At 50.4% G+C, this 14,389-nt stretch overlaps 1 protein-coding gene across 15 annotated transcripts in view; it reads left to right on the plus strand.

The window, feature by feature from the left end:
- The window catches only part of Dnm2 (dynamin 2), an 81,954-nt gene that overhangs the window by 45,323 nt on the left and 22,242 nt on the right, over window positions 1-14,389 (plus strand). For 8 of the 15 annotated variants that reach the window (XM_006242614.5, XM_039080918.2, XM_006242611.5 and 5 more), the window contains exons 6-12: window positions 1,954-2,114; window positions 3,295-3,437; window positions 5,199-5,334; window positions 6,825-6,892; window positions 7,415-7,553; window positions 9,967-10,053; window positions 14,216-14,286. In XM_006242614.5, the coding sequence (XP_006242676.1) occupies window positions 1,954-2,114; window positions 3,295-3,437; window positions 5,199-5,334; window positions 6,825-6,892; window positions 7,415-7,553; window positions 9,967-10,053; window positions 14,216-14,286 (805 nt within the window). Of the gene's footprint in view, window positions 1-1,953; window positions 2,115-3,294; window positions 3,438-5,198; window positions 5,335-6,824; window positions 6,893-7,414; window positions 7,554-8,925; window positions 9,065-9,966; window positions 10,054-14,215; window positions 14,287-14,389 lie in introns of all 15 variants that reach the window. The other 7 variants (XM_039080917.2, XM_039080920.2, XM_006242608.5 and 4 more) reach the window with 1 other exon arrangement.

Below are 14,389 nucleotides of genomic sequence, written 5' to 3' on the forward strand. Positions count from 1 at the left end.
AGCTCAGCACCCACAGGCACTGATGGACTAAGTAAGAATCTATCCATTTGGACTTGAGGGCCTCATCCACCCCTTCCTCTGTCTGGTAGCCAGTCACCTGGTCTCCTGTCTCCCTTTGTCTTCCCAAGAGCGACTTGGTCGAGCCTCATCCTGTGACCTCAGGCTCTCTTCCTCACTTCTGCTTCCTGTGGCTTCAGGGTCCCTCCCACTGGGAGCCGGAGCCACTACTGCAGGGAACATGTGTGTTGTGTGTACTGGCCCCCAGCACCACAGAAAACTTTACAGCACTCAAAAGGGTTCTCCCACATCATCTCCCCCTTACTCTGCAGACCGAGATGCCCGGAGGGAACCTCATGACCTCTGTCTCTCTCCCCAACCCCCCCCCACTGTGTCACCTTGCCCCGAGCACCCCATCTTGTTTCATTATTGTGTATGTGGTGTTCATTTTGTTTATTGTTGTTGGAGACCAGCTGGACTTGACCCTCTTGCCTCAGCCTTAGCTGATTTATGTGTGTGCCAGCACACCTGGCTTACTTACCCACATACGCATGTGTACTTATTGTATATTAATTTTCATTTCTGAAGCTATTCATATACATGTCTTTGTTTTGAAGACTGTGTGTGTCTAGTGATTGTCATGGCCTGACCCAGGACCACCTCGAACTTGATCCTCCTCCGTCCAACTTCTCAAGCGCGGCCACCAAGCCTGACTGCAGGGTTATTTTCCTTCATTATCTGCATGTGGGTGTGGGTTTATACATGGTGTTTGTCAGGTGAGGTGGGAGAGCTCCGCAGCTCCGCAGCTCAGGTATGGAGGTTGGAGGCAACTTTTAGAGTTTGTTCTCTGTCTATCGTGTGAGTTCTGGAAGGTCAAACTCAGGTCATCAAGCTTAGCTGCCCATTTTTCTGCTGAGCCATTTTGCTGGCAGTAGTGGCTTTTAATATGATGAGATTAAACTCTGTCCCCTTTACCTTGATCTCCCCCAGGGTTGATGACGATGTTTTTGTTTTAGAATATTTTCTTGCATTTTTAAGTTTATTTTTATTTAATTTAATAACTTTTTTAACTGACTGTGATAGTGAGTGTGGGTGCAGTCCCCTTAGGGGCCGCAGGCTGAAGTTGGGGATTCGTGTGCTATATCACTGTGATGGACTTCGCCACTTAGAGCAGCTGGGGAAGGAAAAGCTTCATTTGGCTTTCAGGTCAGAGCCCCATCATGGAAGGAAGCCAGTCAGGAACCTGGAGTCAGGAATTAAAGAGTAGGCTTCAGAGGAATGCTGCTTATTGCTTATTTCTCCATGACCTGCTCAGCCTGCTTTCATTTGGGGGATGGGGAGGTGTTTCTCTGTATAACTTTGGCTCACTCTGTAGATCAGGCTGGCTTCAAGAGATCTGCCTGCCTCTACCTCCCAAGTGCTAGGATTAAAGGCGTGCACCACCATGGCCAGCTTTACCCTGCTTCTTTACTCACCTAGGACCACCAGTCCAGGAGTGGCACACAGTGCGCTGGGTGCCCCCACATCACTCACTAGAGAGGGAACTGCCTCCTGGTCAGTCTGATGGAGGCAGTTCCTCAGTCAGGTTCCTCTTCCAGACAACTCTAGTGTCCAGTAATAGAAACACTGCCCAGCATGAATGAGGATCGAGGGCCTACTGCACAACTAGCTGTCTTCCCAGCCTGTCCTGGAAGCCAGGGCTGTGTACGTGCTGCCCTGGCTGTCCCTGTCAAACTGCACCCCTAGCCCACTCAGGCCTGCCCTTGAAGTTCACCTTCTTACACACTCCATGTTGCTTTCCTCAGCTGCCTTCCATGCCATTCACATCCCTGGTGGGGCTCAGTGCTGCCCTGTGCCCTTTCCTGTGAGTGATTATTGGACCAGCCCCTTTCTGTGCCAGCTCAGCACAGATCCGTAGCACTGTGTCCTTCCCGCTTGACCTTCTTCTCTCTTTAGGCTACATCGGCGTGGTTAACCGCAGCCAGAAAGACATCGAGGGCAGAAAGGACATCCGGGCAGCTCTGGCAGCTGAGAGGAAATTCTTCCTCTCCCACCCAGCCTACCGGCACATGGCTGACCGCATGGGTACCCCACACTTGCAGAAAACACTGAACCAGGTATGGCGAAGGTTTGAGGCTATCACGTAGCTTTGTGCCTGTCTCAGTCTCTAGTAACCAGGCTGTCAGCCATCTTGTATTCTTAGCCTACGGGGTTTTCACTGAAGCCCTGTTGAGGACTGTGTGTGTCATAAGCTGGTACGTGATGACCGTTTGATGTATTAGTGCCACTGTTGCCTTAAGCACCCTGCAGTAACTCAGTCACGTGCCCGGAAGTCTAAAGATGTCCTGAGGTGGTCTTTCACGAAGCAGGGTCAGTCAAGGCTGGTGACTGCAGCTAAGCAGGCGGTCACTGCAGTCTGAACTCCTGCAGTCTCACCCTGCACAGCCTTTGAGCACAAAACCTAGCCGAGCTTTTCCATGCCTTCTTCCTCTTGCCCATTAAGGAAGAATGGCTGCCCTTATATTTCCTAGGCATGTGTGTCCAGGACAAGGTACAAATCTTGTGTGGAAGGAAACAGTATTCACTGATTGCCACATACTTCATGTCTCCTTTCTCACAGCGATGAAACGGTAAAAACCGGTAAATGCGGCAGGGGCAGAGCGCCAGCCTAGAATCCCCCAGTGAGGGGCTGGGGCTGTGGGCGTGTGTCTCAGCAGCAGAGCTCCTGCCTAGAATCCCCCAGTGAGGGGCTGGGGCTGTGGGCGTGTGGCTCAGCAGCAGAGTGCCAGCCTCAGGTGTGGAAGCCCTGGGCTTCATCTCCAGTACCAAATAAATCCCATGTGGTGGTGTATCCGTAATCCCAGCACTCGGGAGATGAGAAAGTCAAAGTCATTCTCAGTTGTATAATGTGGGATGAATGAGCGTCTACCTGAGTCATAAAGCAACAGTAAAGACTTCTTTATCGTGGTTTGGGGCCTGAGGCACTGTGTGCAAAAGCTATTGTCCTCAGGGAAGGTAAATGAGCCACAGATACATTCCTAGTCCAGTGTCAGCTGTAGCTGGGATCATTGCAAAGTGAAGCTCAGAGCAGCATCTCTAGAACGGGGCACCAGGGGTGGGGCAGTGTGTCTTGCAGGAAGGGGCCTAAAGCCATAGGTCAAAGTGTGAGGGGCAGGAAGGAAAACCCTCCTCAGAGCTGTATAGCTTGGACTCTGAGTATTCTGGGCTGAGGGTGGATTGTGTTCTTTCCTAGCCTCTGGGCCTGTGCTAGCCTGTCTGACCCTTACCTTTCTACAGCAACTGACCAACCACATCCGGGAGTCACTGCCAACCCTGCGCAGCAAGCTGCAGAGCCAACTGCTGTCCCTGGAGAAGGAAGTGGAAGAGTACAAGAATTTCCGGCCTGACGACCCCACACGCAAGACCAAAGCCCTGCTGCAGTGTGTACTCCCCTTCCTGTGGCCTGGCCCAGTCGTTCTCCTCTCCATTCAGGCGCTGTCCTAAGCTGCTCCTGAGATTGGGGTTCCAGTCTCTAGATGTTTAACATGACATTCTCCTCTGTAGGGTTCATGCCCTGAAACTGTGCTCTTGCATTACAAAAAATGGGGGAGAGTCACATTGTTTCAATAAGTGACCATTCTGTGTTGATGACAGTTTAGTTACCACTGTGTGTTGTGCTGCATGCATTGCTGGAGTTGGCTATGGCTGTGGCACAGCTGAGCACATGTTATCAAGACATCATCCTGGGTCTTAGGAGGGGGAGGCAGGAAGATAAATCAAAACTCGCTGAGCTGAGAACATGGATGAGCAAGTCTGAGGGCCTAAGCTCCGTCTCTAGACGGACATAGTGGAAGGAGAGAATCCACTTCCTCCGAGTCTGGGGGCGTGTACCTCTAATCCAAGTACAGGAGTTGGGGAGACAGACTGCTCCCCACTCACTGGTCAGATTATCCAGCCAAGTCATATTCAGTGGGAAATTCAGTAGAGAGAGATTTAGGAAGACAGTGGACAATCACATTTAGCCTGCCTACACCTACACACGCACACGCTCTGATCAGCTGGGTATGGTGGCATGGCACAAACTTTGTAGGCTGAAGGCAAAGGGTCATTTGAGCTCAGGAGTTCAAGGCCAGCATTACTTTAAAAAACAGTCTGTGACAGGAGGAGTCCGAAGTGAATTACTTGCAGCCTTTTCTTTCTTGGGAGGGAAGGTTGTACATCCCAGAGCATGGAGGTCAAGGGTGACATTCGGGAATCATGTCCTTCCTTGCATCATTAGTTCCAAGAGATCAAACTGTGGCCATCAGACTCCATGACAAGTACCTCTACACACTGCGCCATCCTAGGACCACCCCTACCCCCAAAATATTTTCTTCTTCTATTTTATGGTTCCATGAACTGTTGATGTGCTGCCCTTTGCAGTTGCCAAGCCCTCCAGTGCTCACCCTGTTAGCCAGCCCCGCATACATTCAAGCTGAGGCACACAGTGCAGTACCACTTAATCAAGACTTCCCAGCCCGTCTATGTGGAGCTCCTATGCAGCCAGGAGAGAGAGGGAGGTGGCAGAAAGTGCAGATGCTCCTTGCCTGGCCTGGACAGCTGTCTTGACATGCAGCCATGCAGTAAATCAAGATGAGCCCTGGGGAAGCTGTGACCTCAGAGTTCCGTCTAGAATTTTAGCAGTGACAGTTCTGTAGAGTCCTTGAGAACAACCAGGATAGTGTCCAGCGCTTACCAAGGGAGCCTTGCTATTTTACACATTGGCTGTTAAACAGTGATATTTAAAAGGAAAGAAAAATGGCCAGACATTGTGGCATACAGACCTGTCATGCTAGGACACTGGAGGCCTAGGCAGAAGGTCTTTAGTTCAACGCCAGCCGGGTTACACAGCAAGACCTTGTCTATAAAAATAACAAACCATGAGAGACAAGAAAATTCGCCACAGGACTGACAAGTTAGCTCAGCAGGCAAACAGGCTTGCTGCCTAAACCGAGTTTTTTCCCCAAGACCCACATGGAGGAAGGAGAGAACTGATTCTCACCAGTGCCCTCTGCCCCCACTCACGTACTGTGCCATGCCTTCCTCTAATAAATAAATGTAACTTAAAACCTGTGTAGGAAACAGAGCTTATCACACGATTCTTATACTTGCAGAGCTGTGCAGAAAACTCGGTCTTGACCTTTTGCCTTTTCTTTCTTAAGGATGGTCCAGCAGTTTGGAGTGGACTTTGAGAAGCGAATCGAAGGCTCTGGAGATCAAGTCGACACCCTGGAGCTGTCTGGGGGCGCCCGCATCAATCGCATCTTCCACGAGCGCTTTCCCTTTGAGCTGGTGAAGGTAGGGGCTCGGCCTGGAGCTTGAGTCAGACACCCCCATGCTTGGTCTCCATCTTGGCCTTAAACTTTCTTCCAAACCATGATGTCATGAGCTCCTGCATCCTGTCAGCGGCTGCTGTCAGCAAACTTGGTATGAAGGACATGTCCCCGTGGTCTCTGTCTTCCAAGATCTCATAACGTAGAAGCTCTGAGCAGAACAGTGGAAAGTCCAGGTTTTTCCCAATGTGGGTGGGGAATAAGGGGGAGGATACGTGAGGGCCATCAAGTAGCACAGCAGGTGAAGGTGCCCTCTGCTCTGCCTGACTTCCTGAGTTTGATCTGCAGGCAGAAGCGGAGAACCAACTGCAGGTTGTCCTCTGACCGCCACACACTTCATGAATCTCAGGCCTGCCTTACAGCACACTTACAATGTACACAAATATAACTTTAAAAACCATGCAGGATGCTGGGCTTACACCAGTAACTGCAGAGATGTGTAAGTTGAGGCAAGAGGAGACTGAATTTGAAGATACATGGCCTGCAAAGACTCTGTCTCAAAAAAGGAAACAAAATCAAAACAGAAAAGTAAAGCAAACTGTACTTGAGTCCTTTTCCTTTGAGGCCGTGGCTCTCACATAGGTACATGTGTGCTAGTATGGAGACCAGAGAACAGCCTCCAGGCTTCCCTCAGTTGGGTTTCTCTGAGTTAGCCCTAGTTGTCCTGGAACTCACTCTGTAGACCAGGCTGGCCTCAAACCTAGAGACTCCTTGCCTCTGCTTCCCTAGTGCTGGAATTAAATGTGGGCACAGCCACCACTACTCAGCCACCACGCAAGTCTCATTGTAACCTAAGTTGGCTGTGTAGTGGCCGTGTAGTCACGCTTCATCTTGACCTTCTGATGTGTGTGCCAGCTACATCCAGCTTACTCTGTGCTGTGGCTGGAGGCCAGGGCTCAATACATGTGTGGCAAGCATCAACCAGCGTGAGAACTGCAGCCCTCTCAGCCTTATTTTCCGAGACAGGATGTCTGACCTACCTGCAACTTAACCAGCAGGTTAGGTCTGCTGGCTGGACAGAGTTTAGTTTATTACTTATGTGTATGAGTATTTTGCCTGATGTATCCTGAGTGTAGCACATACATGCCTCATTGCCTGCAGTGACCGCAGGAAGGCCCCGGGTCCCATGGAATTGGAGTTATGGACAGTTGTGAGCCATTATGTGAGTGCTGGGAACGGAGCCTGGGCCCTTTGTCAAAGCAGCCAGTGTTCCTACTGCTAAGCCATCTTTCAGTCCAGTACACCCGGACGCACTCGGGTCTGCAGGCTCAGTGGCAGGTACCCTTTTGTACTGAGTCATCTCTGTGACCTTCAGTTGTCTTTAGTTTTGAGCCGCTAGGTCATCTTTGAGAATACGGTCATGCACAGGTCATGCACAGGAACCCAAGTGTCCGTTGGTCTTGCTGTGAGGCGGCCCTGGGAACTGATGCATACATGTGGTTCATTTCTTCTCAGATGGAGTTTGACGAGAAAGACCTCCGAAGAGAGATCAGCTACGCCATTAAGAACATCCACGGAGTCAGGCAAGTTCCACGGGGGACCCATAATCTCTTTCTTTCCATTCATGTGGGCCCCAGACCTTTTGAGTCCCTGACTAGTGAGGCTTTTAGAAGGTTCATGGCTAGTTTTCAGAACTGTATAAACGTCTTAGTCTTGTGTGTTTTGGCTCTGTGACTGTCCTGGCTTTCTTGACTCCTTGTGTCCCCTAGGACACATGAGCTTATTCCCTGTGAAATCTGTAGTGATCAGAGGTTGGTGGGGCCAGACTTGAGTCATGCTTACAGGTCCCTTTTTTATCATGGGTCACTTGGTGTCCCCCCTTAATTGCAATCAATGAAGTATGCCCCGTTCTCTAGCATCCCAAGATCCTTGGGTTACCCTGAGGACTCCCCAGTTGGGGGCTCTCAGGTATCCTGCCCCCCAGCTTTGATGATATAGTCTTCCTTGTCAGGGATCTAGCCATGCTTAGAAAGTGGCTGACCACACCCTTTGTTTCTCTCTGACTTATCTCTCCCTGCTTCCCCACTGGGTCTGGACGTTTTTAGAACTGGGCTCTTCACGCCGGATTTGGCGTTCGAGGCCATTGTGAAAAAGCAGGTGGTCAAGCTGAAAGAGCCCTGTCTGAAATGCGTGGACCTGGTTATCCAGGAGCTAATCAGTACAGTTAGGCAATGCACCAGCAAGGTACCGCACCCGCAGACGTGGGGCCGCAGGCTTGGTATCAGGCCCCAGGTTACCTCATTTCCAAGAATCCAACAGGGATGGGAATGTGTCAGTCTGGACCCACTCAGGAGGGGGTGGGGGAATGCTGGGCTTCTTAGAACCAGCTAGACTGGTGACGGTCTCCTGGGGTCCTGATACCAAGCCCAGCATGCACACGGTGGAGTGGGGGTGTCATCTGGCTGTGTTGCTTTGCTGCTTGCTAGGGGAGCAGATTGGGGCTCCCTCTTCAGCTGTTGGAGGCCAAGGCTCCTTAAGCCTCCCTGTTGTCCCCCTTGACAAGTGACCAGTGCCTGGCTTCTTTGGAGTGGGTCACTCCTCTGTTCCCATGGCACTGGGAAGAACATATACACTGGTGGCACACTGAGGAGCTCAGTGCCCGGCTTCACAGAGCTCCTTGGGGTCCACAGTGGTTCTGCCAGCTTTCGCTGTGCCCTGTGCTGTCCTTGTTCCATCCCCACACCCCCCAGGTAACTCCACACTCAGTCCTCGTGGTCATCAATACCTGTGTCCCACTCTCCATGGGCAACTGCCTCTATTTGGCCCAAAGCACCAGGCTCCTCTGGGAGGGTCGTACCCTGGGACAGCATACCCCTGCCAAGCAGCTGGGGTGCTTGAGGGAAGGAGAGGTGTCTGCTTGTACAACCTTGGCATGCCCAGCTCTGAATGGCAGAGAACCTCTGCTTACGCTGCCTGTTCTACTCAAGAAAAGTCCCCATTTGCTTCCTCAGTTTCTCCAGTGGGCAACAGAGCAAAATAAGCCAACAGGCAAGGGCTGGGGTTACCCTGAGTTTGTAGAGTGCTTGTCTGGCTGCACAAAGCTTGGGGTTTCATACTTAGCATCCCATAGTCCAGATGTGGTGGCTATACCTGCAATCCCAGAACTGGGTCCAGGAGTTGGAAGTAGGAAGATAGAAGTTCGAGGTCATCCTTAGTCATATACTAAGTTGGAGGCTAGCCTGTGCTACAAGACCATTTCAAAAACTGAAACCGAGAGGGGCTACTGATTGGTATCCTAGGGGGTCATTGTCACAGGTCACAATTTGTCACAATTTGAGATTTGCTCACACACCTTTGGCCCTATGATGACAGTCCTGTAGCACTTAGCCTTGAACTGTAGGCCTGCCCTGTGCTCCCCTAGGCCGTGCTGATCCCAAGCAGCTGCCAAGACAGACATGGGCGCAGGCTTCTCTGCGCATGCACTAACCAGCTCACTCTCCTTTCTTCTCTCTCTCTCTCTCTCCCCATCTCCCGTCCTGTGTGTGCATTTGTGCGTGTGGCCTGCACTACCCCTGGGTGTCTCTCAACCTCGTCCCGCCCTCCTCCGCATGACCAGGACGGGGCTCTTCACCCCCGACATGGCCTTTGAAGCCATCGTGAAAAAACAACTTGTAAAGCTCAAAGAGCCGAGTTTGAAGTGTGTTGACCTGGTGGTGTCGGAGCTAGCCACGGTCATTAAAAAGTGTGCTGAGAAGGTAACAGGTCTTGCTCCTCCTGTCCCCACCTCATCAATTCCCACCTATCATTTCTTCATTGGTGTCTGCCCTGAGCATTGGGACAGTCCTGCCTGGAGGGGAACCCCTGCTGGGCACAGCAGTCCTCTATGCCCATCCCAACAGCCATCTCCAACTTCGCATGGCAGACTGAGTAGGGAGGATCACCACACACAGCCCCACCATCAGTTTTGGGGTCAGTGGAGGAACCTTTGACATGTCCAAGCATAGTCACATTTGTGAAGCAGTTTTCACTCCTAGACCTCATCTCTTGCCACCACCATGTCCTCCGATGTGTTCCTGCACTAGGGTGCGTTTAGCAGCATCTCTCCCCTCCTGGGGAAGACCAACAGTTGTGGTTCGGGTCACTCAGTACCCCAGGTGAAAAGGAGGGGTATGAGGATTGGCCACATGGTTGCCAAATTCAGGAAGATCAGGATACAGTTTCCAGTAGAGGCTTCCCTGAGCTCAGTGACCCTGATGCTATCCCTTTTATCCTGGAGCAGGGCACCATGCTCATTTGAATGCTCAGTGAGGGCCATCAGTTTGTCCTGCCTTTACTTAGCGCTGGGCGGGAGGGGCTGCCTGGCACCTCTGGGTAGCAAGTGTGCCACTCACCCTCTCCACTGCTCTCCACCGCCAAGCTGTCCTGGCTTTGCAAGCAGCTCTCGGCATGCGGCATGGCGCCCTCTCGCCTCTCCCACTCACACGCCCCTGACCGCCTGCCCTGGTCTCCCAGCTGCAGGAGCTGCAGGAGCTGGGAGACCAGGGCAGAGTGGGCACTGGCAGCCCCTCCCCTTTCCTCCTCTTCCTGTCTCATCCTTGTGTCCCCCTGGCCTGACCACGAAGGCCTGGTCAGCTCAGCCCTTCTGCTTACTCCCCAGCTCAGTTCCTACCCCCGCCTTCGAGAGGAGACCGAACGCATTGTCACCACCTACATCAGGGAGCGAGAAGGGAGAACCAAGGACCAGGTATTGTACCTGCTCACTGTTTTCTGTCTGTCCATATCTAGCAATTTTTGAGAGTTTAGTTTTGTGATGTTAGTGCAATTTTTTTTTTTTTTGGTTCTTTTTTTTGGAGCTGGGGACCGAGTTAGTGCAATTTTAAAAGTGATATTTTTTTTTTTAACTTAGCAGCGGTCCACATAAATCAGTCAGAGATGAAGATTTACTTAATCAAGCTATGTGGCACAGCAGCTCAGTGGTTAGTTATCAGTCTGTTCTAATCCCTGAAGCTAATCGAGCCGCCTCCCAGCCAAAATCTCCAAGCTCTTTGCATGTGGAGATTGGTCTGGTACTCTCTGCCGCAGGCGTGCTCCTAGGGTGCCTCATCACCAAGACCCTGCTCTTTCTTTACCCTTCCCCTGGCTGAGGCCAGGAGCCCAGCCAGATAGTCTCACTGCTCAGCCATTTGCAGATCAGCTTTCATTGAGAAAACAGAATAAAAGGACAGCTGTATTCACACAACTTTGAGATAGGAGATACTTAGAATGGGCACTACAATGCCATGCCAGGATCACAAGCAGAAATGGGGACAGAGAAACCAGCCTTTGGCTAATACAAGGATAACTGTACAGTGACATGCTTACACGTGAGGCTTGTTGGTTTCTAATTATGGCTATTCATTTCAAGTATGTTTTCACCAGCATGTATGTGGGGGCCAGACGACATCTCTGGGGAGTGATTCTCCCTTTCTCTTTTATGTGGAAGTTCAAGGGTGGAGGTGGGGGGAATAATTAGCCTTCCAAGGCAAGCGTCTTTATCTGCTGAGCCATCTCACCAGCCCCAAAGATCCATTCTGAGACCTAGGACCGTGTCGTGGCTAGTATAACACTTGCCTCCCATGTGTGAAGCCTTGTTTCCCTCTCCAACACCCTGTCAAATAAACCAGGGTGTGGTGGTGCACAGTTGTCATCCTAACTTGGGAACCAAAGGCAGGAAGAAGTCATGTCATCCCTTAACTACATAACTGAGTTCAAGACCAGCCTGAGCTACATGAGACTTTCTGTTGCTCCCCCATACCACACCCCAAAAAGAGAATGCCAAAAATGATGATGATGATGATGACGACGATGACAATGACATCATCATCGTCATCGTCATCATCATCATCATCATCTGTGGCCACCATCCCCATTGTCCAGCCTATATCCTGGCCTACCTACCCATCATGCATTGAGCAATCTTCCACCATGACTGTTCAGGTGGTATTAATGTCTCTGTGCAGCTACAGAGTAGATTGTTCTAGGCATGCAGCTCAATCTTTCTTATTTTCTAAAGACCAAGGTGGTCTCTTCTTCACCATGGCCATGACTTCCCCATAGTGCTTTGGGGGAGACTCTTTGTGACTCTGATTTCTGTCTGGCTCTGGCCCAATGTTCAGGGCCATGTGTCACCTGTGGTGGCAGTGATTGACTTTCTCCGTTGTTGGGACATTTTCTACTGTGAATATACTGTATCTTTTTAGAGCTGCCCTTACCTGCTGGAGGAATACCGGGTTATCTGGAGCCTTGCAGCCTCTTCTGCAGTAGACTCTCAGCTGTCCATTTTCATACCCTGGGCCATCATTAATCCTTCAGGTGGGGGCCTGGAGCCATGCCTCAGTGGTTACGTGGTCAGCAGACCCAGATTCACATGGTACCTCACAATCATCTAGGACTCCACTTCCAGGGGACCCCATACCTCCTCCTGGTGTTGCAAGCACTAGGCATGCAAAATTGGAACAGACATATATGCAGGCCTTGTGCATATGCAGTAAAAATAATAAATCTAACTATGGGGCCTCATTACCGGTGCTTAAATCTAAACTACTACAGTGTCCTATTGTGTGCGCTATGGTGAAGAAACTGGCTCCTTTGTCTTTAAGTCTTCATTTAGCACTGGGCCTCTTAGACACTCTGTAACCCCATAGCATCCATGGCCTGGCAGATAGGGGTTTGGTGCAGGCGCCTGTCATCGCAGTATGGGGAGACTGAAATAGGATGATCAAGAGTTCAAGGCCAGACAGACTGGGTTATATTATGAGGCATATTATATTGATTATGTCATCAAAATGAGACCAGGGCAGAGTGCTTCCAGCACACGCAAAGCACTGGGCTCTGTCGCCAACACCTCAGGAACCTTGCAGTGATTTGAGTGCTCAGGAGCTAGAGGCAGGAGGATCACGAGGTGAAGGTCTTTCTCGGCTCTTTGATGAGTTAGAGGCTATCCTGAGCTCTGTGAAACCCTATCCCTAGAAAACAGTCAAAAATAATGCACCACCAGAAGCACGAGCACTTCTGGTTGGTGTCCGTCACCACTCCTGAGGCGGCTGCTGCTCTTCTTCTGTGCACACAGCCCCTGGTACCCATTATGGACACTACCAGGCTTCAGATAAGAGCTGTGGGGAGACAGCATTCAGGAGCTTCAGGCACAAAATGCTGCCCTCCCCAACAACCTCCTAGGTCTGTGTACATAGCCTTGGTTATTACTGAGGACCTAGAGGCACACTGACGAGGGAGTATCTGGCCTTGAGCCAGTGGAAACCTTTTGAGGAACCAGAGTCCCTCTGCCCAGGCAGCCTGGCCCGTTCTTAATAGGAATAAGGGTGGAAAGCTGCCTGAGTCAGTAGAGTCCGTGGAGCAACTTCAGTGTCCTAGCAGACAGGGCTGTAATGAGGTTGGCAGTGCACTATCCAAAAGCATCTCTGTCTGCCAGATTTGAGAATACAGCTTCTCAGGTATGGGCATGTGCACACATGCTGAGGCCCTGCAAATGCGATTGGGTTTCTAGTATGTGCGGTACTGAGTTTCTTTGTTTTCTAAGATTTATTAGCCATGCATAGTGGTGCACACCTTTGATCCCAGCACTCAGGAGGCAGAAGCAGGTGGATCAGATAGATGGATGGATGGATGGATGGATGGATGGATGGATGGATGGATGGATGGATGGATAGATAGATAGATAGATAGATAGATAGATAGATAGACAGACAGACAGAGAGAGAGAGCGCATATCGGGTGCTTGTGGAGGCCAGAAGAGGGCATCATATTCCCTGGAACCAGAGTTACAGACACATGGGAGCCACCATGTGGGAGCTGGAAATTGAACCTGGGTCCTCTCAAACAACAGATGCTTCTAACCACTGAGCCCTTCCTCCAGCCCTCAGCCATACTTTTTTTTTTTTTTAAAGATTTACTTATTTATTTTATGTATATGAGTACACCATAGCTGTCTTCAGACACACCAGAAGAGGGCATCAGATTACATTACAGATGGTTGTGGGTCACCATGTGGTTGCTGGGAATTGAACTCAGGACCTTTGGAAGAACAGTCAGTGCTCTTAACCACTGAGCCATCTCTCCAGCCCCTCAGCCATACTCTTAATTTTATATTAGTATGTTTGAAAACAGAGCCACACATAAGCTAGCATGTTGGTGCACATCATTAATCCCAGCACTTGGGATGCAGAGTCAGGCAGATCTTTTGAGTTCAAGGGTAGCCAGGGCTACACAGAGAAATCCTGTCTCAAAAACCAAAAAAAAAAAAAAAAAGAAAGAAAGAAAAAAAGAAGGAAGGAAGGAAAGACAGTAAAGCCACATATTGTCACGCGGGTGTGCTTGCATGCATGCATGTGCTTTTCAGTTTGAAGTGGCACTAACGAGATCCCAAAGACTAGTCTGAAGCCATATGCATTGTGATTTGAAGCTGGCTCAAGTTTAGTTCTTCTAACATTTATAAATCCTGACTTCCAACCTCGGCAGTACCAATAAAAGGAAAAAGAAGAGAATGGATTCCAATCCAATTTCATAACTTAATGACATTAGGCCCCGGGTCACAGGCTAGTCAGTGGCCTAAGGAAGACAGTGGTTCTCGTGACCAGTCCTAAGGCTGTACCCAGGCCTATCACATTGAGCTACCAGGCACTGTCTCCTTAGCCCAGACTTCTGTGGGGCTCATTTCCACCTGCAGATCTAACCTTGTCTTGGTGACTTAGCCTTCCTGCTGCACTCCCGTCTGGGAGAACTGGGAAGGCAGCAGTTGTGTCTGCTGCCCTCTGGTGGGTGTGTATGGGTGTGGGTGTGTGCACATACATAAAGCACTATGCCGTCCTGCTGTTCTGTACTTTATAGTCACACACCCTACTTTCCTCTAGATCCTTCTTCTGATTGACATTGAGCAGTCCTACATCAACACAAACCATGAAGACTTCATTGGATTTGCCAAGTACGTATACAGCCATTGTCACAGGGGCAGCACCTATTTCTACCCCCAGCACCAAGACCAAAATCTTCATCTAACTGGTGGGGATGCTGGGCAAAGGGTAGAG

This window comes from Rattus norvegicus, chromosome 8 (genome assembly GCF_036323735.1).
Source record: "Rattus norvegicus strain BN/NHsdMcwi chromosome 8, GRCr8, whole genome shotgun sequence".
Classification (NCBI taxonomy): Eukaryota; Metazoa; Chordata; class Mammalia; order Rodentia; family Muridae; genus Rattus; species Rattus norvegicus.